Source organism: Megascapheus bottae, chromosome 2 (genome assembly GCF_031878675.1).
Source record: "Megascapheus bottae isolate mThoBot1 chromosome 2, mThoBot2.hap1, whole genome shotgun sequence".
In the NCBI taxonomy this organism is placed as follows: Eukaryota; Metazoa; Chordata; class Mammalia; order Rodentia; family Geomyidae; genus Megascapheus; species Megascapheus bottae.
Window position 1 is genome coordinate 19,473,918 of NC_143510.1, and position 22,447 is coordinate 19,496,364.

The window sequence follows — 22,447 nt, forward strand, 5'->3', positions numbered from 1 at the left end:
GACTAAAAGGACTTAACCTTAATTAGTAAATGTTCTGAGAAAGACAAACATGGATGGCAAAATACTGGAAGTGAAGCTTCTTAGAAGATTCAGTAATCCCCTGAATGGGTAATCTTCCAAGGGAACAGGTAGTAGGTTGATATACTGTAACCACAAACTGTAAATAAATATTTTCTTCTTACCTTCCAGCAAATGCTGCGGAACCTGCTGCTTCTCAGCTGCCCATTAATCCCTTTTTGCCTTATTGTTGCCAAATAATTATTGTTTACAAATAGTTCTTCCCATTCTTTCCTATATGAAAGAAATTAAAGCATAGAAATCCCTTTGTTAAATTCCTGGTGTGGTACAGGACATTAATTTCAAGTAGATGAATGAAATGTAACTTTTAAAATGTATATTTAATTGGTGCTCTGTTTCTGAATGTGTTGCTGTCTTTTTTGGACAGTTCTGTAGATTTAATGAATATGTAGATAGCTATAATTATGCCAGCTACTGAAATACATAATGTCTATAGAGGCTACTCCATTTCCTCTAAAATGTTGGTCATGCAGTTCAGTGGATAAACAAAAAAACCCAACAAATATACATTTATGAATGAGTTATAGAATGACAAATATACCTACTCCAAGAATATACAAGAAAAAAGTGTCCTGTTGATTATTATTAGCTTTTCACATGAAACGTTTTTTTAATAAGCCTGTTCCTTTTTTTGTTATGCTGGACAGTTTAGTTTAGAAGATTACTTTTAGTGCTACTTACTATTGAAATCTTTTTGACTTCTTTCTACATGATTGGTTTTAAAATTTTAACAGGTGCAGGCAAATTTGAAGAAAACATCAAAAAATTAAAAAGCCTCACTGTAAAAACTGTTAAAGGCAAGCTTGAGTACCTTGCAGTACCTATGGCTGAGTAGATAAACAACTGAAATATGCCTCCCAGGCATGCAGGCACTAGGGGCCTAACACCTGTGCCTCATTAATATACAAGTAAATCTGCTCTACTGGGAAACAATTGGAAATTAATTGTCCCAAACCATTTACTGAGTTTGAATAAAGGAATCAGACCTATATTCCCAGCATCTTGCACCAAACTAAACATTAAGAGTTATTTGTCAACAGTTGAGGATACCAAGATCAGCTTCATAAAATTATCCTCAAATTCCATAATGCCACACTAAAATTGACTTATGATTTAAAGTTTATTATCAGAGCAGAAAATCAGAGCCAACATCTTAAAGGAGAGTTCCTAAAAATAAATTTACTACAACCCCACCCCAAGCAGTTGTTACTAGTCAGAGCTCACTTATTTTGAGAAAGATTTTGTCTACACTTAAAGCCATGAATGTAGCCAATTGTACACTGAAGAAGTTAAAAATCCTGACCATAGAGCAAGATGTATCTTTTCTCCATGGAGTTCCAAAGAAATGCTGGAGGACAATGACACATTCCCTATGGCTGCCAGGAGAACTCTTAGCACAGATCCATAATTAACAAATGCTCCTTTTTTTGGGTGGGGGGGGGGGAATCGTGGGGCTTGAACTCAATCTGGGCCTGCCTGCTTACTGTTACTGAGCTCTTTAGCTCAAGGCTACCACCCTACTCCTTGAGCCACAGCCCCACTTCCCATTTTCTAGTGATTAGAGATGAGTCTCACAGTCTTTAATGCCTGGGCTGGCTTTGAGTTGTGATCCTCAGCCTCCAGTAGCTAGGATTAGAGGCGTGAGCCACCTTGCCCAAATGGTCTTCTTAAAAGCTTGTAACAAAACATGCCACATTTTAGTGTGTAGAGACATATTTTCACAAGCTAGGTGCTGGTAGCTAAGGCCTGTAATCCTACTCAGGAGGCTGAAATCTGAGGTTTGCGGTTCAGTCAGCCAAGCAGGAAAGTCCTTTGAGATTATCTCCAATAAGCTACCAAAAACAGGAAGTGATGTGGTGGTGGTGGTTTGAAGTGGTAGTGTTAGCCTTCAGTGAAAAGCTCAGGGGCAGTACCAGGCCCTGAGTTCAAGTTTCACAATTGACCAAAAACCAAACCAAACAACAACAACAAAAAGTAAATACATGTTCACCACCAATCTTCAACTTTTTCTTAATCTAATCATTCTCTAACCTTAATAAGCATTTTTTAGATGCTTATCTCTTATTAAAATTTCTATTATTGTCCTTTCCCCATTTTAAAGTGTAAAGTCATTCAGTGTATAGGCAGGAAAGCCACCAATCATACCAAACCAGATTAATCTTCCAGGTAATGCCCAAGCCAACATGAATGAGTTACTTAACCTTCTTGTGTCTTAGTCTTCTCTTTTGTGAAATGGAATAATAAATAATACTTCATTTATTTTGAAGAATTATGATGAAAACTGTAGAATGCATCCCAATGGTAAAGTGACCTAGACTAAATAAATCCCTACCTAGTGTGTGAGAGTGAAACCGGTATAGGCAGTGTTATGAAGATGAAGAGAATACATGAAAAACCTCCTAGGAGATTTTACAGTACTCAAATTGTATTAATAGAGTTATAATACTGCTTTTATTTTAGATGCTTTACTATTGGAGTGAGAGAAATTTTTCACATTAAATATCATAACTGTCAGACATAAAAATTATTTTAATTTTAACACCTCATTTGATTTATGCCACTTTTAGTAATATTCAAAGCTAAGATAAGCAGTACACCAGAAGAACACACACCTCAGAAAACTCACTTATATTTAACTGGCTTGTGGTCTGTAAACAAAAACAACACAGCTTTCAATGTACTTGAAACCCCAAAGGAACTATCATTTGTAAGGAAACAGGCCCCCAAATATCAGCAACTCTAGATAAAAGAAACAAATATTGAGTAATTAATTTTTCTAGTTTCTTACCAAATCAACTCCTTTTCAAAGGTACTTAAAAACTATACAAAGTACAAGTATACTTGGTTACTAGACTCACCACTATTCTGCCAAGTCAAATGAGATTTTAAGGTCAAGTTACAAGTCAAAAGCAAATCCTATATACTTGCATAAGGATTATGTATTAGCATAAATAAAACTCTGTACTTTGATTATGGTGTTAGTATAAAGAAAAGGAGAGTGTGGCATATGAATTAGAAAAATTATATCTAAAATTTACAATTATTTGAATTTATTCATGGGTATTTACAGTTCTGCTTTAGGCATAACAAATCAAACTCATGAAAGCTCTACCAACAGACATCACAAAAACTACAAGATAATCCAGAATTTTCCTTGTATACAAAATTATCAATAAATTATAAATGAGATTACCCTCACGAGAATAAAGAAGAATTAGAAAAACCACTTTCCTGAATAAACAAGGAAGACAACATTAAAAGGACACTTGATACTCCTAAGCTACAAAGGCAAAAATGGCCTCTGTAAATAAGGCAGAACAAAAAAGTGTCTTTACATTCCCTTGTTCACATTACCAGTTTTTGATTATCAAGTCTAAGGATCTAAGTTTTCAACAGTCAGAATAAGAAGATGACTTAATGGCTCCTATGATCAGTTAAAGACAATCTGGTATTGAGATAGATACATGTAATCTTTAAATGGAATAAATTACAGACCCAGGCCAAATGGTACTCCCTTTGAAAGGCTCTAGTGCCTTCGAGTGACAACTTCTGTACCTTGCAGGCACTGGGACACTGAAAACAATCAGCAGCTAAATAAGAAGGGAGAAGAAATAGGTCTCATGCCCAGTTTAATGCATTGGAACTCTTTGCCTTGGAAAACTTCAAGACAGTGTTAGTTGAAAAATACTTTGCACTTAATCTTGTTCCTGTTCCTTGATCTTTGCACCTGTTCCACTGAAGAGAATATTATAACATTAAAAACAGCATGAGGATAGTAATTATTTTTAAAATGAAAGCATTTTTTAACAGTTGAAGTCCTCCTCCAAATAAGAACTATATATGTAGTCTCCCAGAATGTCATTTGATTCTTGACATGGGAATAAATTTGAATATGCAGTGAATAAATACAGCATGATTATAAAGAAATATCTATTTCCAATTACATCTAATATATTTTCCCAAAACACGTACATGAAATTGATATGAAACAACTTGGTAATTTCTGAACTGAATTGTTTAAGTACCTTTATAACTTAAATGATACATGAGAGATTAAATTATGTATTTGAAACTAAAGATTATAGAGTAAATGATACAAATAGTGAGATATTATTTAAAAATCAGTTGTATGTTTTATATGATGGTTTCTACCCCATTTGGGGGCATTGTTTGGACTGGGAACAAAATCTGTATTGGGGTTGTAACTTCAGAAGCCCCAACTACAATAAGGGGGAAGTATTCTGAATATATCTAGTTTAGTGCTAATGACCTCCAATACTTGGTTATAGTGAGGTGCTTTGTTGTCTACTGATAAACTGCTGAATGTATTTGAAAAGGTTCATCTCCTTGGAGAAGCTGAAAACACAGACAATAGCAGAAGAAAGAGTAGGATGGGGATGATTTGGCTTCTGGGAGATATCTTACCAGGTAGTGTAACAGAGTTCTCAAAGACGGCTATGTAGCTTACAAGGTCACCTTCATCACCATCTTGAGGTTTTGATTAGAAAAAAAAAATAGTGGAAGAAAGGGCCATGGCAGGCTTCATATGCCAGCATTCTGAAGCTTGACACAGGAGGATTGAGAGTTTTAGTCCAGAGGAGGTACCTGGTAAGACCTTTCTCAACCCTGACACTAGCAAAAGGGTTGGGGGGAGCAGGAATAACCACTGGAAAGAATCAGATCACAATTTGATAGGGAGATACATAAAGCTGAGGAATCACAAAGGAAGACAGGTGAATTGATTTAAAAACTTTTACACAATTTTATAATCCTAAAGTATATTCTGAGACCCAAAAAACTTCCATATTAATTCTAACTTATATAGATTATATATTAGTAAAAGGTTTCTAACAGTAAAGGAGACTGTGCCATAATTCTCTGTATCATTTTAACAGTATAATTTAGAAAATACCATTCAAATAGAACATGGAACATCTAACTTGAAATCAATGGAAATATGAGAAGTGTAAATTAGATATGTCAGCCTCAGATTGTAAAGTGTGGCACCAGATATGGGTAAGCTACAACATTAGGACTGCAGGTGCCAAGAACAACCAGATAAACACTGATGTTATCTATAATTACCTCATTTTTAGCTTAAATCACGGGTAATGAGGGAACTCAGAGTCTCTAAAAGGCAATTAGAAACTGTACTGGCTTTTTTGCTTCCTCTCTCAGGAATTTTTAAAAACTAACTTTTATTTAAAGGTCCCCTTAATAACAAAATGAGCATATCACCTATATGTACATAGACAAAATGAACAAGTATATTTTTTCATAGATTTAAGTCAAACATGTTTTCATATGGTAAAGGATCCATGAAAAAGTTAAAAAAATAGTTCACTGTGTAGAGTTTTGCAAAAAAGTATTTTAAATGATGTTTAGACTTGGATTTGAACTCTAAATTGAAAAACCTTGAGACTCTATATGAATATTCAAAAGGACTTAAGAGCAGTTGAGGACTGGTAGAGATAAAACTTAAAAGAAATACATGTATTATTTTCTTCAAAATATAGTGTTTAAAGCACTAAAACTGGCTGGGAGTTTGGCCTAGTGATAGAGTGCTTGCCTAGCATAGCATGCACAAAGTCCCAGGTACCACAGACAGAAAAAGCTGGAAGTGATGCTGTGGCTCAAGTGGCAGAGCTCTAGCCTTGAGAAAGTCCAAGAACAGTGCTCAGGCCCTGCGTTCAAGACCCAGAACTGGCAAAAATAAAAATAAGGGTGATATAGCTGAGCGTGGTGGCTCACACCAGTAATCCTAGCTACTCAGAAGGCTGAGATCTGAGGATGGAGGTTCAAAGCCAGCATGGGCACTAAAGACCTTGAGACTTTTATTTCCAATTAAGCAATGGAAAATGTTAAGTGGAGCTGTGGCTCAAGGGGTAGGGATGTACCCTTGAGCTGAAGAGCTCAGGGACAACACCCAGGCTCAGGGGTAGGGTGGCAGCCTTGAGCTGAAAAGCCTAGGGATAGCACCCAGGCCCAGAGGTCAAGCCCCATGACCCACCAGAAAACAACAACAACAAAAACCCTAAAGGTCACATTAAAATACGTTGATCCAAATAATAATAACATTTTCTTAGAAAAGGCATCAAGTTGTATTACTACTTTTTAACTTTATAAAACATTTAAATTTTTAAAAAGAAAATCAAACAAGCCAGGCATGGTGGCTCACGCCTGTAATCCTAGCTACTCAGGAGGCTGACATCTAAGGATCAAGGTTCAAAGCCAGCCCGGGCACAAAAGGACCTGAAACTCTTATCTCCAACTAACTTCTAGAAAACAGGAAGTGGGGCGAGGGTCAAGGGTAGGGAGGTAGCCTTGAACTAGAGAGCCCAAGGACAATGCCCAGGCCCAAGGGTAGGGTGGTAGCCTTGAGATGAAGAAGAGCTCAGGGACAGCACCCAGGCTGAGTTCAAGCCCCATGACCCACAAAAAGAAAGAAAGAAAGAAAATCAAACACACAATAAAGGTAATTTAGTTACTAATCAAAGCATCAGTATTTAGAAATGCGTCCAAACAAGGATCCTATACTAGATATCTGTGATGTCTTCACAGAGTAAAATAACTTGGTATTCCATAGTTTAATGGAACATCATATATAAATGATAAATCCCCTTCTGCACATCTTTTACCTTTTCCCATTCTACTTCATTTACCTTGGTATTTGCTCTAACTGGCAAGAGATTGATAACTAATATTTTAAACATGACAAAGGAAGCTAGGTGTAATGGTTTCTGTTGCAAACATAGGTAGTTGAAAGGCTAAGGAACAGAACTGAGAATTTCAGGTCAGCCTGAAATTCCAGGAATTTATTTTTAGCAAAATCTAACATACAAATTAAAAGTATGTAAGAATGGGCTGGTTTATAGTGTATTACGTGAATAGAAATACATGTGTGTTTAAAATGAAGCCTTCTTTTCTTGAGATTAAAATGAATATTTTGTCTGTGTCTATCATTCAACTGTCATCCTCTAGATCACTCTGCTAGAGAATGTTCCAAAGTAACAGAAATCTTGTTTTATTTATTTATTTATTTGTAGTTCAGAGGGCTTGAACTCTGGGCCTGGGTACTGTTTCTGAACTCTTCAGCTCAAGGCTAGCCCTCTAACATTTATTACTTCTGGTTTTCTGGTGGTTAATTGGAGACAAGAGTCTCTTGGACTTCTGTGCCTGGGCTGGCTTAGAATCATGATCCTCAGATCTTAGCCTCCTGAGTAGCAAGGATTAACTGGCACCCAGTGACAGAAATATTCTTTACCTGATTGTCTTCTACAGATAGTAACGATCAATTATAAGTGGCTATCAGCAGTGAAGTATGGCTAGATCCTCATGTTGTCCAGTTTTGCCTCTATTGGATAACCAGCCAAAAATATTTTATAAATATCACTTATAAACATTCAACTTTTAAGGCAACTACTAAAAAGATTCCAAGTTTAAAATGTAATATTACATCTGGTCTCTTTCTTATTGGCTCTCTTTGGGGGTGTTTCTGTTCTACCACCAGCTATCCTATGTCCTCCTATCTCACACTTTCAGACATATAAAAGTCAAGGGAAGAAAGCCATGCCTATGTTTCTGGCTTTCTTGTGGTAACTGGAGATAGAGAGACTCACAACTTTTCCTATCCAGGCTGCCCTGGAACTGTGGTCCTCAGATCTCAGCCTCCTGGGTAGTTAGCATTACTGGGAAAAGCTACTAGTGTTTTAGTTTGTTTGTTTGTGTTTTAAAAATTGAATTAAAAGTTATGAATATTCAACTATCTTATTTTATCTCTAATGGGTTAAGAAACATGTGGCATGAACACGTCATCTGAATTAGTTTCCTAATCTGAACAAATTAGACTGGCAAACAGTCTCTGAAAGTCTTTTGAGAATAAATCAACCAGAGTAAATTGCTTCTATAGGTATCTAAGAATGCTGCATCTTACTCATGGGATTCAAATTACTTCTGTATGTTAACAATATATTAGGACAACACTTAAAATTCAAATTTTCTCTCATTAGCAAGCTCTATTTTTCTTTACTATAGCTGTGTTACTGAATTTTTTCACACTTTTAGGCATATAATACAAATCATCAATAACACTGCTATCAAAAGGATTAGTTTTTTATGACTTAAACAATCATACTTTCAACTTAAATCTTTAGACCACTGATTCAAATATCAACCATATATGACACACTGCATTTTAAAACCTTAATACTGTAAAAATAGCAGAAGGTAAAATAATATGCTACACCATAAAAAATACACACAAAGTCCACTTTTATATAGGTCATATTAAGTCTAAAGGCATTATTTTGCTACTGTGTCCAATCAAACATAGCTATTATAATACTATGAAAGAACTCACAAGAATATATTAGTAAAGAAAATGAAGACTTGGTAGTAAAAATGCAGATAAGGAAGACTGGTTTTGTTTATACTCTCATTGCCTGAAAACTCCTGCTCCTGTAGAATGCCTAACAAACAGATCCTCCAAACTAACAGTCTTTAGTCCACCTCTTCATTTCAATTACCCTATTTGGTCTTCCTTGGTTTCTGGATGAATGCTTCAATTATTATCAGTTATCATCTATGCAATTACCATTTCCGTTACTTCCAATGTAAAGATATGTGTTTTATTATTCCTTGGTGCTTGGAGGGTTAGCACAACGGCTGCTTGAACTGGTACATAATCAAATAACAACAAAGAAGATATAAGTAAACATTGACAAAATATTTGTCAAAGTCCTGATTAAAAAATAAAATGACAGCCAGGTCTACTGGCTCATGCCTTGATCCTTGCTATTAAGGAGACTGCGATCTCAGGATCACTTTTCAAAGCTATCCTGGACGAAAAAGACTAGGAAACTTACCTCCAATTAATTACCAAAAAGCTAAAAGGGAAGTTGTGGCTGATGTGGTAAACTGCTAGTCTTGAGAAAAAAAGCTCAACAACAGCACCCAGGTCCTGAGTTCAATCCTCAGGACCTATAGACACACATAAAAGAGTATGAGATACCAAGTCCTACTAAGATACTCTGTGAACATTATTTCCTTAAATGATATTTCTTAGTTTACAAGCTGTTCAAGAAATTTAGTAATTGTACAATTATAAAGCTGATTAATCAGTAAACAAGCCACCTATAAATTTTTTAAAAGATTTATAATTTTCTACTTTTTAGTAATTTTACATATACTTTTCAAATTTATCTCTAATAAGACACTTCAATATTACTGTCCAAATGTTTGATTGGTTTTATATATTTTAGCACACATCTAAATAGCAGAATATGCTAATATGTATTATAATATATATTATTTACCACATACCTAAATAGTAGAATATGATAATGTGTATATATAGAGGGATATCTGTATCTATCTAGATATATATGTAAAATACAGTCACCTCCTGGAGCTGAGAACAAAGCAGTTCTCAAGATTTTTTTTTTTTTTTTTTTTTTGGCCAGTCCTGGGCTTGAGCTCAGGGCCTGAGCACTGTCCTTGGACTTTCTCAAGGCTAGAGCTCTACCACTTGAGCCACAGCACCACTTTCGGCTTTTTCCCTATTTATATGGTACCAAGGAATCGAACCTAGGTCTCCGAACATGCTATGCAAGCACTCTACCACTAGACCAAACTCCTAGCCCTGAGAGCAAGGCATTTCAACTGTGAACACTAGAGAAAACAGAAGCAAGGATAAGGAAGGGACCCTGGGCACTGGCTGGCTGACTCAAATTAGCCTTCCTGTTTCTACCTGTCTTTTCCAAGATAACCATTCACATAGCCTTGGATGATTAGGTTTAAAAGCTGACAGTGTAAACAGACAAAACTGAAAATTCTTCCCTTAAATCATGGCTATAATAATAAATAGGAATAAAATGGGTGTTTAAAGCAAAGAACTAAATTTTCACATGCTTAAACTGTGCAAACTGTCAAGGTTACAAATGCAAAACAACCATTTAAAAATTTAAAAATGTAAGTTAACAATTATTTAGATCCCAAGGAGGGGTAGGGAAAGGATATGGGGACAAAAACATGAGAAGGGGTATCAATGTGTGCGAAGTAATGTACCTACTACCTGGCAAATTTAACTGTATCCCCTCTAAACATTACCCCAACAATAAAAAAAAACTGCAAGAGCCCGAAGTGATTCATAATCAGTTTAGAAAAATTATATATTATCAGAGGCATACATACTGATCATTTCCACTACCATGAATACAGTAGCCTTATTTTAAGAAGATACACTGACCACTCAAATGTATTTTTCTCTCAAAGGTGGATTCATTATGGAAAAAAGAAGAAAAGGTAATATTCTGACTGGTTTCAGGAAAATGAGAAGGCTTTTAACATTTTTTGCTTTCTGAAATTTTTTGCTTTCTGAAATAACTATGAATGTAGTGATGCTTCATGAACAAATATGGAAATATATTTAAAATAAGAAAATACAAAAGATTATAAGGTTAAGCTTAAGAACAAATTCCATAAAATTTTCTCCTACATAAAATATAGGTAATTATAGGTAAATATGGTTTTTGAAATGCTCAAGTACTTTAAGAGTGTACATATCTAAAATTTCTATTTTTAAAATAAAGGTCAATTTTAACCAAATGAACAAGTTGATTTAAAGCATAAAGGAAATTAAAGAAGGAAAGGAAAAGTGAAGAAAATAACATTTGTCAACCTCTATATGTTAGGTGATTAGGCAGGTGTTCCAGACACTTCATAGGTATGCTCCTTATAACTCTATGATATAGCTGATGTTAACAATTCAACTTTACAGATGAGGTAATTAGAAACCAGAGAGGTTAATTACTTTACCTGAGCTCACAAAATCAATACGCAGTCTAGTTTAAGATGTAAAATTTGTTCGGTTTTATTTATATCTGAGAACAGTTTTTTAAATTGATGCCCTAAATTTCATATTTATTTATTTATTTTTGGCCAAATGTGGGGCTTGAACTCAAGAGCATGGGTCCTGTTACTGTGCTCTTGTGCTCAAGGCTAGCACTCTATCACTTTGAGCCACAGCACCTTTTCTGGTTTTCTGGTGGTTAATGGAGTTATAAAAGTCTCACAACTTTCTTGTCCTAGTTGGCTTCAAACTGAAATCCTAAGATCTCAGCATCCGGAGTAGAAAGGATTACTAGTTCACACATAGTTTGTGGTTGGGCATGGTGGCTTATAGTTGTGATTCCAGCTACTTGGGAGACACAGATGAGAAGCTAGAGCCTGGGGGCGGGGCGGGGCGGGGCGGGGTGGGGACTGCCCCTATCTGAAAAACAACCAAAAGCAATATGGGTGGGGTGTGGCTCAAGTAATGGAGCTTTTCCCCAGCAATCATAATGTCCTGAGTTCAAACCCCATATTGCCAAAAGAAAAGAATAATATTCAGTCTGTGTTATAAAATTATATACACATGACAAAAATACAGGCAACCATTCTAACAGTTGTGAGGAGAAATCCAGATTTATGAATGTTACATCCTACTATGCAAAGTAGGTTTTAGCTCTGTTACTTCTCTAATATTTTGAATATTAGAGAATATTTAGAATATTTTGCTATTTCCGTGAGACATGACTCTTTAACATGTACATTTTAAAGGTATTTAAAGCCCAGCCTGGTCAATTTGGGGAGGCCCTCTATCAAAGCAAAATAAAAACCTGGGGATGTGGCTCAATGGTACAGTGCTTGGCTAACACATTTGAGTCCCTAGGTTCTATGTTTGGTATAAAAAAGTAAACACTCAAGGTACTAATTACATGTAAATAAGATACATAAAATCTTTGTAGTAAGACTTGAAGTATAATTTTTTAAAATTCAAACATTTAATAATGTTCAGTTGAATGTATTGTTCTTTATTAAGGAAAACATTAACTTGTAGAAAAAATGTACAAAAGCTTAAAAAAAACTTTTTTTTTTAAATCTTGGCTACACATGAGGCTGAGATCTGAGGATGGAGGGTCAAAGCCAGCCTGAGCACTAAAGACCTTGATACTCCTATCTCCAATTAAGCAGTAGAAAATTGGAAGTGGGGTGGACTCAAGGGGTGGGATGGTAGCCTTTAGTTCAGGAGCTCAGGAACAGCACCCAGGCCCAGAGTTCTAGTGCCATGACCAACAAAAACAAAAAACTAACCATAAAAACTTTTCACCATCAATTCTTGATTTGGTAAAGGATATACTATATTGAGAAAGAGAAGAAACTTCAGCAGCTATAGTCATTATCAAGAAATGAATTTTTTCTTAAAAAAATCTTTATGTGACTGGACATGATGGAACACTCCTGTAATTCTAACACTTGGTAGGCAGAGGAATGTAGATAAAGTCTAATCTGAAGCCTAATCCAGACTAAACAAGGAGTTTGAGGTCAACTTGGGCAAAATAGAAGAAGGAAGGAAGGATAGGTAAGGGAATGAAAATGGAAAAGGGAGGGGCTGAAAGGGGAAGGGTCAGACTGAGAAAAAAGGGAGATGGAGAAAGACACTGAGAAGAAATAGAGAAATGGAGGAGGGGAAATAATTTTTAAAAATAGCAAACAAGCCATAAAATAATATAGCATTTTTAAGTATTCAAGTCTTTACATGTTTTAAAGTATCAAGTCAAACTATTACACCAGTTATAGGACTTAACTAAAAAGACTCACAGACATATTTTGCAATCAGTTTTTGTATCCAAATAATTTGTTTTCATTTAATACCAGTGTTCCTAATTAAATTATTATAATCAGTTTAATGGCCATGTTATAAATGAATAAATTTATTATTTTGTGTGTCTCTTGAATTCAACTTTCATTTAAAAATTATTGGAATAATTTAATAAAAAATTATTCAACCATCAAAAGACCAAAAATAGTACATTTTCAAAGGATATAGATTGAGAAAATACATTCATGAATGATGCCACTTGATTAAGTCGAAAAAAGATGAAAATGCATGACTAGGTAAAATGAAAGTCATATGATGTAAAAATCTATTTTAAAACAAGCTACAATGGCTTATATTCTATTTCATGATATTTGTCCAATGACAAAATGATGTGTGAAAATTAAGTGATACTTTGAGTTTCCGAGAGAATGCTAAATAACTGGTCTGTGTTTTCTATAACTAAATGGACTAGGAAATACAATTTATCAAGGATTTGAGGCTATATAAGCACAATTTAAGTTTTATCAATAAATGAAGGAAAGTGGAGCTATTTTCCATCTTGGAAATTATGACATTATACTTTAAGAACACAAAAAATATGACATTCAACTTTAAAACAATAGAGATTTCTTGTGAACTTTTGTAGCAGTAAATTTGAGTTTTAAAAGATATTTAGGAGCATGGTATAATCATTTTAAAATGTTCACCTTCAATTTATTTCATAGGTCACTTATATCATCTAATAAGATAATTAAAAACATGCAAGCAGCTGGTACTACAGCTAAACAGATTAATGTTATAGTCTGTAGTCATATGTGCTGGCAAGGGGCTTGCCTCTTTTGGTGAGGAGAAGGTCAGCTGCCCTTGGGAAGAAGAAAACTTCTTTTAAAATTCAGCCCTGTGCCACACTTCCTAAACTACACATCTACTGCAAACTGAGACAAGAAACTCATACTCTTTCATATCCACCAAATCTCTTTCAGCTTTAATGATTATACAAGAAATAAAGTAAACACATAATTTGACAGAAGGCGTTAACACTAGGTCTTAAAAGATACAAAATATATTCCATAAAATGTTTCTTCTCAGTTTTTGTAAATTTTCCATTTTAGCACAGCCTCTGCAAATTAGATGGGAGAGGTATATTCAAATTTTACTTTAAGTCTAAACAATATCTACTGTATGCTATGCATCATATAAATAATGACATTGGCATTTTGGGAGTTAAATATAGTTGTGCTCAATGTAGCTGTGTCAATGAAGCAAAACTACAAAATACAAAGTAAAGCTTCCTAGGCTATTAAAAAAAGAAGGTCTAGGAGCATTAGGGACATAAATCTATAGTTAAGATGTACTGAATTTTGAATTTCAAAACTTACTTGATTTAGTTCTGGATATTAATCCCTGGTTTTATTAGTAAAGCATCTCTCCACCTTTTCTAGGTATAAGTTTGATATACAAAGGCAACATGAAAAACGAAATCAGAAACTGAGACCTCTACAACTCAGGTTAAGCTTGTTGTTTAACTCCTCTATTAACAGATAAACCTTATTTTCCTAAAGGACCTATTTTTCCCTCTCTTCTTTCTGGTTTCTCTACATTAGAATCCTGTAAGTTCTACAGTTACATAGGGTTAATAATAATGAAAACGGTGGCACTAACTGAATATAAAAGCAACTAATACTATTCAGCAAATAACATATTATACTCCATGTATCAATGTAATTTAATATTCTCACAATACAAAGTGAGGAAAATGATGTTAGGGTTTGTTCAAAGTCTTCAAAATTTCAATCAATGCTACAGCCAAAGTTATATTTAGACATTATTTTTGAAAGTAAACAAAGTAAGAAATTATAGCTTCTTGCAATTTGGTAATCTAAATACACAAGTAAACTAAAAAAGAATAGACCCTTAAGTAACTGATTTGAGACTTAATACACAAGTCAGTAAAACCTCAGTAAATGCTATAAACATTTAGGTAACAAAGTTACCAGTTCACACTGGATAAGCACAAAATAATGGTACCAAGGTTCTGCATTTAGGTCTTCAAAGGCTTTATATTATACAAATCAGCTTAATCTTTTCCAACACTAAAACTGAATAAGAAAAGGGGTATATTAGGAGGGGTGGGTGAGAAAGTCGAAAGAGGTAGGTGACATGACTACACTGTAGTCATAAACTGCTTTGGTGAATTAAAACTGGTTTACAAAACAATTCAAAGATATTCAAATACTTTTAAAGAAGAAAGTATATTATCCATGTTATAGATGAGACACTAAAGCTAGTATTACACTGAATACAAGTATACATAGCTTGAGAAGGTGCTGGTGGTAAGTTTAAGGTCCAATAAAGACTGAGATGTGAGGCACTTGAAATAATACAAACGTAGAAGTGCTACAAAAAAGGGGGGCATATAAAGATTGGGAGAAATGTTCATGTTTTCCCTAACAATCTATTTCTAGTTAGTTTTAAAGAACTATAATGATAATAGAAAGATAATCTTCATTTTCAAAAGTAAATTTTACTGACAACTCTTTTGCCACTATGTGATTCAATAACAATTTCTAGGTTTTGTCTGTTCATATGAAAATATACTGTAGACAGTGTTTCTATGAATGTCTACATTTAACCCAAGTGTCAAATTCTTAACTAACCTAATCATAAGAGCTGTTGCCTACTGACTAGAAAATACTCATTTCACACCTTAAATACTATATTACCTAATAGAATTGGTCTGCCAACTATTAAAAACACACTTATGTACTGTGTTTACTATCTGAACTTTTTAATCTTGCTTTTGAAATTACAATAAAAATTAATATCTTACCCTTACAAAAGTGACAAGTGATTAAAAATATTCAGTTTAGCATATTAGTATTTATTGTGTAGATTTAGATTAGACCTCATTCAAAATATAATTATTCAATAATACTAAACTATTTTAGTCCTCAAAATATTCAAAGACAAGGACAAAATAAACTATACAGTAACAGTATCTTTACACAAAAACACTTCTTAAAGTGTTATACCGATTATTTACTAAAATTAGCTAAACTACAAATGTAGAATACAATCAACAATAAAAAGCCAAATTTTTTTTCCTACAAAATGTTTTCTTCTGTACTCTTTGTTTCATTCATACTTTAATGTTAATGACATTAACATTATGTATATATTATTAATTACATTAACATTACATGTACACTATTATTCTTTACTTAAATGCAAAATTATGAATATATACTTAACTATCTTTTACTTTCACTTTTGTGTAATTAGCAGTGACATATTAAGATAGGTAATTCTGCCATTATCCAATATTTCAAGTGTTTATACTTGAAGACAAAAAAGATTTAGAGAACTGTAACATTTATAAGGTTGAATGAATACAGTGAAATTGGAATAACAACATATGAGCTGTGCTGCCGTGATAGTACCTTGTAGAAAAACATGGGAAAAAGCCTTTTGTAGGATAAGTGACATTTTATAACAATCCAACACGGTATAATACTGGAACTTAAAGATGTCAAGTATTTCAATTACCATCTCATTTTGGAATGAATAAACATACTGTAAATGCTTTCTCATTTATTACATTGAGTGCCTCCAGTATACAAGGCCCTTTTCTAGATGCTAAAGAGTTGACCAGGATTTGAAGAAGCTAACAAATATTAAGAAAATAGAATGTGCATACAAATGAAAATAAGCATAAATTCAGTGTTTACAATGTACAATATGCAATTATTCAGATGAGTTTCCAAGAGTATAGTGATTTTATATAAGTTTTATAGTTATTACATTATTATTGTAACTAATAAGAAAAACTTATCTAATCAAAATGTCTGCAATCTACATTGCCATTTGTAATCGTAAATATACTGATATTGAATCTGAAGGGTTTCTTTCATAATGTGACAAAGTCCTTCTACCACTTTGCTACAATATACAACTTTCAAATATTATCAGAAATATTAAGTGCTTTCCTGCCTGAACTTCCCTGGTGCAAGGCACAATACTAATAAACATTAAAAAATACAGGCCATAAGGAAATTATTAGTAGAAATGATAAAATACATATTTTCTTAGCTTGTGCATTCATTTTTTATTGAGAGGAGGGTGACAACTATCTAACCCATGTCCTCAATTCTTACGTACAGCTATTGTTAGTTTATTACTTGAGATCCAACTGTCCTATTTGCCGATGACCCCAAATAGGATATTAACAATGCTTATTTAAAACAAATTCCATTCTTAAGCTCTCATAGTTATTCTTGAGCAATAATTCTTAGTAATAGCAGAAACTTCAATAAGGAAAAGCTTCTAGTACAAGAAGAGACATACTGGAAAAAATGCACACACTAAAATGGAATAAAAAGGAGCTTAATATTGCATGAATATTAACTTAAGTCACTCTCTCCTATTGGATAACCATAGATACAAATATTTATTGCCATTTATCAAATCATTTATCATGTTACCTTTATAGATACTTGTTAAATCTAGGAACAACTACCATTAGCTATCATTACAATTTTCTTCACATATGTCATTCTTATTCACAAGTAGCAAATCTTTTTCTAAGCTTATAATTGTATATGATCATGTTTTATATATTATCTTATACAATTATGCATCCATCTATTTATCACCTACCTATATGAATTAAAAGTTCCCTCACAGTCTAACATTGAATTCATTCTTCTTCCATTTTTATTTGAATCTCCTGAAAAACATAAAATAAAAACACTGATATAATGAAATTTAGAAAACAGAACATTTCTCACCTGAAAAAGTGTGTGAGAACTCCAAGCATGCATAGTCTTTTAATCTTTCCCAAACTATCTTTGAATGTAAACATTCAGAGCCTTTTAGGCAAAGCATTCATCAGTAACAATAAAATAAGTAATACTTTTCACTCAAAAATCTCCAAGAAACTAAAATTCATAATTATAAACTGTTTGCAAAAAAATGTAATTTTTTTATTAGTGACATTGATCACCTATCCTCACCACTGATACAGCTAACCTCCCTCTGTTAGCCTTACACTTCTCCATTATCTAGAAATTTCCTAAGCAGAACAAAAGCAGAAACTACACTTGAAAGTCAATGATGTTGATCAAGAACAAATTTCAATTAGCTTTTTATTATATCAATGATTCCTCCTCTAAAACCTTCATGTTTTTAACCTTTAGCTTGTATCTAAACTGTTTGAAGCTTAGCAATTTAAAAGGCATTTTTATGTCCTATAATAACATTTAGAATAATTTTGACAGAAAAAAATGGAATATTCATAAAATCAAATTTAGGACAAATTCATATACCAGTTTAAATACTACAGGAAGAAATAAACTCAGTAATTTTTTTAACATTTAGTAATGCTCCAATACAAAAACATAATTATGTACAAGAATTTAACACTTTAATTTTGGAAAAATAACAGTTTTTATGGATCTGTAGTATACTTCAAAATAAAATTGTGAGGACTGTATTCCTTTACATTTTATACTTCTATTTCTTGCAATGTAACATTTAAACATCAGTCATTTTTATATGTAAAATAACAATACAATGATTTGTCCAATTTTAATTTTTACTTTTAATCTACAGTTAACAATGTAAGGTGCTAGTGGAGTTCTGAACTTTCAGTTTTAAAATAAGATTATTTTAAACTATTGCATCTAGTAATTAAGATACCATACTTACGTAATTATGTCACTCATTAAATGGTTAATAAATACAGAAATGCAATTTTAATGACAACCATCTATTTTTTGCACATTTGAAACTTGAGAGGCAAGATTTTTGTAGCTGTATCAAGGTGTTTAGAAAGATGAAGACTAAACTGAAGCTACTTACTCAATTTTTAGCTATTTTTTCAAAATATGTATCAAGGATTTTTAATCCTAAAATGAATCATGGCATTCAAAATAGTAACTGTTAATAAAAGGAAACAAACCACAAAAACAAAAATGTTTAAGACTAATCTAGCTATATAGATGTCAATTCCTTCAAAGTAGGAATATAAAGTTGGAAGATACGATTACTATATTAACACCTTTTCTTTTAAAAATAATATTATAATAGACTTAAGAAAATAGTCTCTGACTTGTTAAATGATAGTTTCCTATAACACATGTTATTTAACAGCTTGCAGACATTTCCTGTGAAGAATTCTGTAATCCGCATAAACACTAAATTATACATTTAAAATATGAGCCGCCTTCTTTCTCCTAAAATTAAACATTATGGATAATCAAATATGTAAAATCATCAATAAAGTAAATCTTCCTTTAAGTTGATATTTATCAGATCAAATGTAAAACTCTCCAAATAATGATTTTTCAAACACCCAAATTTTATCATGATATTACAAAGATTTCCTTCAGTTAATAACCACTACCAAATGAGAATACCACATCAAATTTAACTTTCAAGGTACAAAAAAGGTTAAAAATAAGGCAAGCAGTTATTCTTTCTCAGAAACGTATCAAACAAGAAGCACAATGGTTTCACTAACAATATTAGAAGAAAAGATTTGAGAGTTTGTTATTTGGGGGAAAAAGCAATAAAGTTTTGAAGCAGGGAAACTGCTTTGTTCTCTCAATCCTCTAGTTGAAATTAATTATAGCAAATGTTTATGAAAACATCTGTTCCCTACACTTATAAATTCTTAATCTTAGAATGGACAATTCCAGATTTTTGTTACAGAAGACAATTGTCTGACGACTGAAAGATTTACAAAAGAACAGACAGAATACACGAGTCTGGAAAACTGAACATACAGTGTGCTGTATATTACAGAGACTGTGTGAAACATGTGGACAGGCTTAAAACTATGAGAAATCAATGACAAATAGAAAATCTCATCTCTCATTTAAGCTGTTATATAGCAAAAACATCTGTAACATAGGGGAAAAACAAGAATTAAAACAATATTACACTACTATTGAATTTAATTTGGGGGTAACTATAATACAGGAAGTATTAATTTTCTCAGGGACATAAATAACTATGCTAACAATAAAATCATGGGAACATACATGTAGTGTTCCACAAAAATGACGACAGAGGGTGCAAGCGAGTTTAATATGAAATTTTTAGCTGTTATTGAGTCTTAAACTAAGTTGTCAGGTAGCCATAAATGAAACAAGAATGTCTCCCATCACAAACACATACATAAACACCACAGACAGACAGACAGACAGACAGACAGACAGACAGACACACACACACACACACACACACACACACACATACACATACACACAGTATTAATCTTTTACAAAGACCTTTAAATAATCCAGAAGCACAATGATCTAAATGTATTTTAAGATAATGGATTTCACTTACTTGAAAATAAATTTAACAATAAACTTTTACAATTCAACTGCTACTTAAAAAAGTATTTAGACTGTTAATGTAAACTAATGAGTAAAATAATATGGGTATAGTTTACAATTTAAATTCATGAATTATATTAAATACATATTTTATCTTCTGTTCTTGTGTATGCTTCATGAAGGAAGAAACAAACTTCAGGCTACTTTAAATTAACAATGGCCAGAAAAACACTACAAATATATTTATCTCCTTAAAGTGCCTCATCTATAATCTGAAATCATTCAACTGCAAAGTTTGATATCTTATTAAATATGAATTCTACAATATTCCATAATAATAAAAAGCATTTTACCCCTGAACTGTTATTAACTGTGTATGATATTGAGCAGCAGGAAAGGAAAATGATTTTGTTTAAACTAAGATGAAAAGAAAAATACAGGGAATAGAGAAAACTTGCAAGCTTTTGTGTCTTTAAAAGGTAATACCATCCACTACCGAAATGTTTTAATGAAACTTAGAATTCCAAGTATATTCACATGTTAACATTTAATGAAAAAAAGCATAAAAGTTAATGTTATCCATAAATATTATAAACACTAAGGTTAACTTTTCAGTAAGAAAATCAGAAAGCATACAACAAACAAGGAAATATGTGCTAATTCAATGGAAAAAACCCTTAATAGTTAAGAAATGGAATTTAATAGACAATGATTTGAGAAAAACTGTCTTAAGTTTGCTCAAAGAGGAAAAATAGACAAAACAACAAAACAGGGATAAATATGAAAGGACTAAAATGATATAGAAATTCTTAAATAAGTAAAATAACTAATGGATTTTTAAAAGTTCATAACAAGTGTGAGAAGGCATGGCATATCATTACCATACCTGAAGACAAAAAAGTTAAAATTATTAAGTCTAAAAAGACAAAAATGTGAAAAAAAGTTAACCAAGACAAAGAAAGCTGTGTGACACCAGCAAACAGATCAACACAAAAATGATGAGAATTTCAGAATTCTGATCCTCAGATCTCAGTTTCCTATCTGGGATGACAGATGTCATCCCCTCAGAGCCTAGCTCCACTATATTTTTATCAATTTTTCAGTTGTGCTTGGTTTGAAACTTGAGGCATATTGAGCCACATCTCCAGACATATTTGTTTTAGTCATTTCTCACATAGGGTTTTGCTTTTGCTCAGGGATAGCATGGGGCCTTTTACCTATATGCCATGTGTACTTGATACTATCAATGCTACTACCACAGATGGCTTGTTTATTGACACAGGAGTCTCCATAACTTTTGCCTGGATGTCCACAAACCACAATCCTTGCAAAGCTTATAGCCCAGATGGAGTAGCTGGAATTACAGGTATAAGCCATGATACCCAGCTTGCATTTTTAACAAAATATAGATGACCATTTGCTTTTCACAATTGCTAATACTTTTATTTTACTATTGGACTAAGTTTAAATACAGTCTTATCATTCTCAAAAAAAATAGAATTCCAGAGACCCTAATACTTAAAATTATAACCATAACATTGAATTACCTAGTTAGCGCCTAAACATAGGCATTAGGTATTAACATATTGTTTCATTTTCTTTGAACCTTTTCAGCAAGGTATTATTCTATTGATAATAGAATATTCTATAAATTTTATTTTTTTCAGTGTGCAAAAATAAATCTACTCTCCATACAAAATTTGTTTGGGAAGTACTCATTTTCACTATTGTTTAAAATCAGTACAACATTTCCACAAGATTAATTTAATAGGTACTGGACTAATCTAAAAGGCATCCATTAATGGAAGAACTTAACTTTAGAAAGGTAATATTAGGTATTCATTGGGGCACTATTTGCATACTACAAATTACAACTCATTACACAGAGTAATTGACCCTATTTATGTCTTTTAAATGACTACTGGAAAAGTTTAACAATGAAGATTTACGCAGTAAAGATTCAAACTATAAAGTTCCAAAGCTCAGAAAAAAACCAAAATGTAAATATTATATGTCAGGTACTAGTGGCTCATACTAGCAATTCTAGCTTCTGAGAAAGCTGAGATTTAAAGACTGGTTCCACGCCAGCCAGAGCAAGTAATTACTGGACACTATTATTCAGCAAAAGCCAATGGGAGAGATGTGGCTCCACTGGTAGAACACTACCCTTGAGCAAAAAATAAAGGAATAGCACAGCACCAAGGGCCTGAGTTCAAACCCCAGGAGCAGAAAGACAAAAATCCAAAAATTTTTAGTATGACAAAACACAAACTACATTAAAGTGTAGTAATTTAAAATCCTCAGGTACATCAAATTTTAAAAAATCACCAAGCTTAAAAATATTTGAAAAATTAGTTTGTAAAATGTTTGTTTTCAAATTCTTTTT

General features: G+C 32.9%; 1 protein-coding gene across 12 annotated transcripts in view; it reads right to left on the bottom strand.

The window, feature by feature from the left end:
• Window positions 1-22,447, bottom strand: part of Tbc1d5 (TBC1 domain family member 5) — a 429,644-nt gene that overhangs the window by 188,170 nt on the left and 219,027 nt on the right. For all 12 annotated transcript variants that reach the window (XM_090321955.1, XM_090321903.1, XM_090321894.1 and 9 more), the window contains 2 exons: window positions 17,375-17,444; window positions 183-291 (listed from right to left, as the gene is read on the bottom strand). In XM_090321955.1, coding sequence (XP_090178081.1) covers window positions 183-291; window positions 17,375-17,418 — 153 coding nt within the window. In that variant the 5' untranslated portion in view covers window positions 17,419-17,444. The remainder of the gene's footprint in view (window positions 1-182; window positions 292-17,374; window positions 17,445-22,447) is intronic.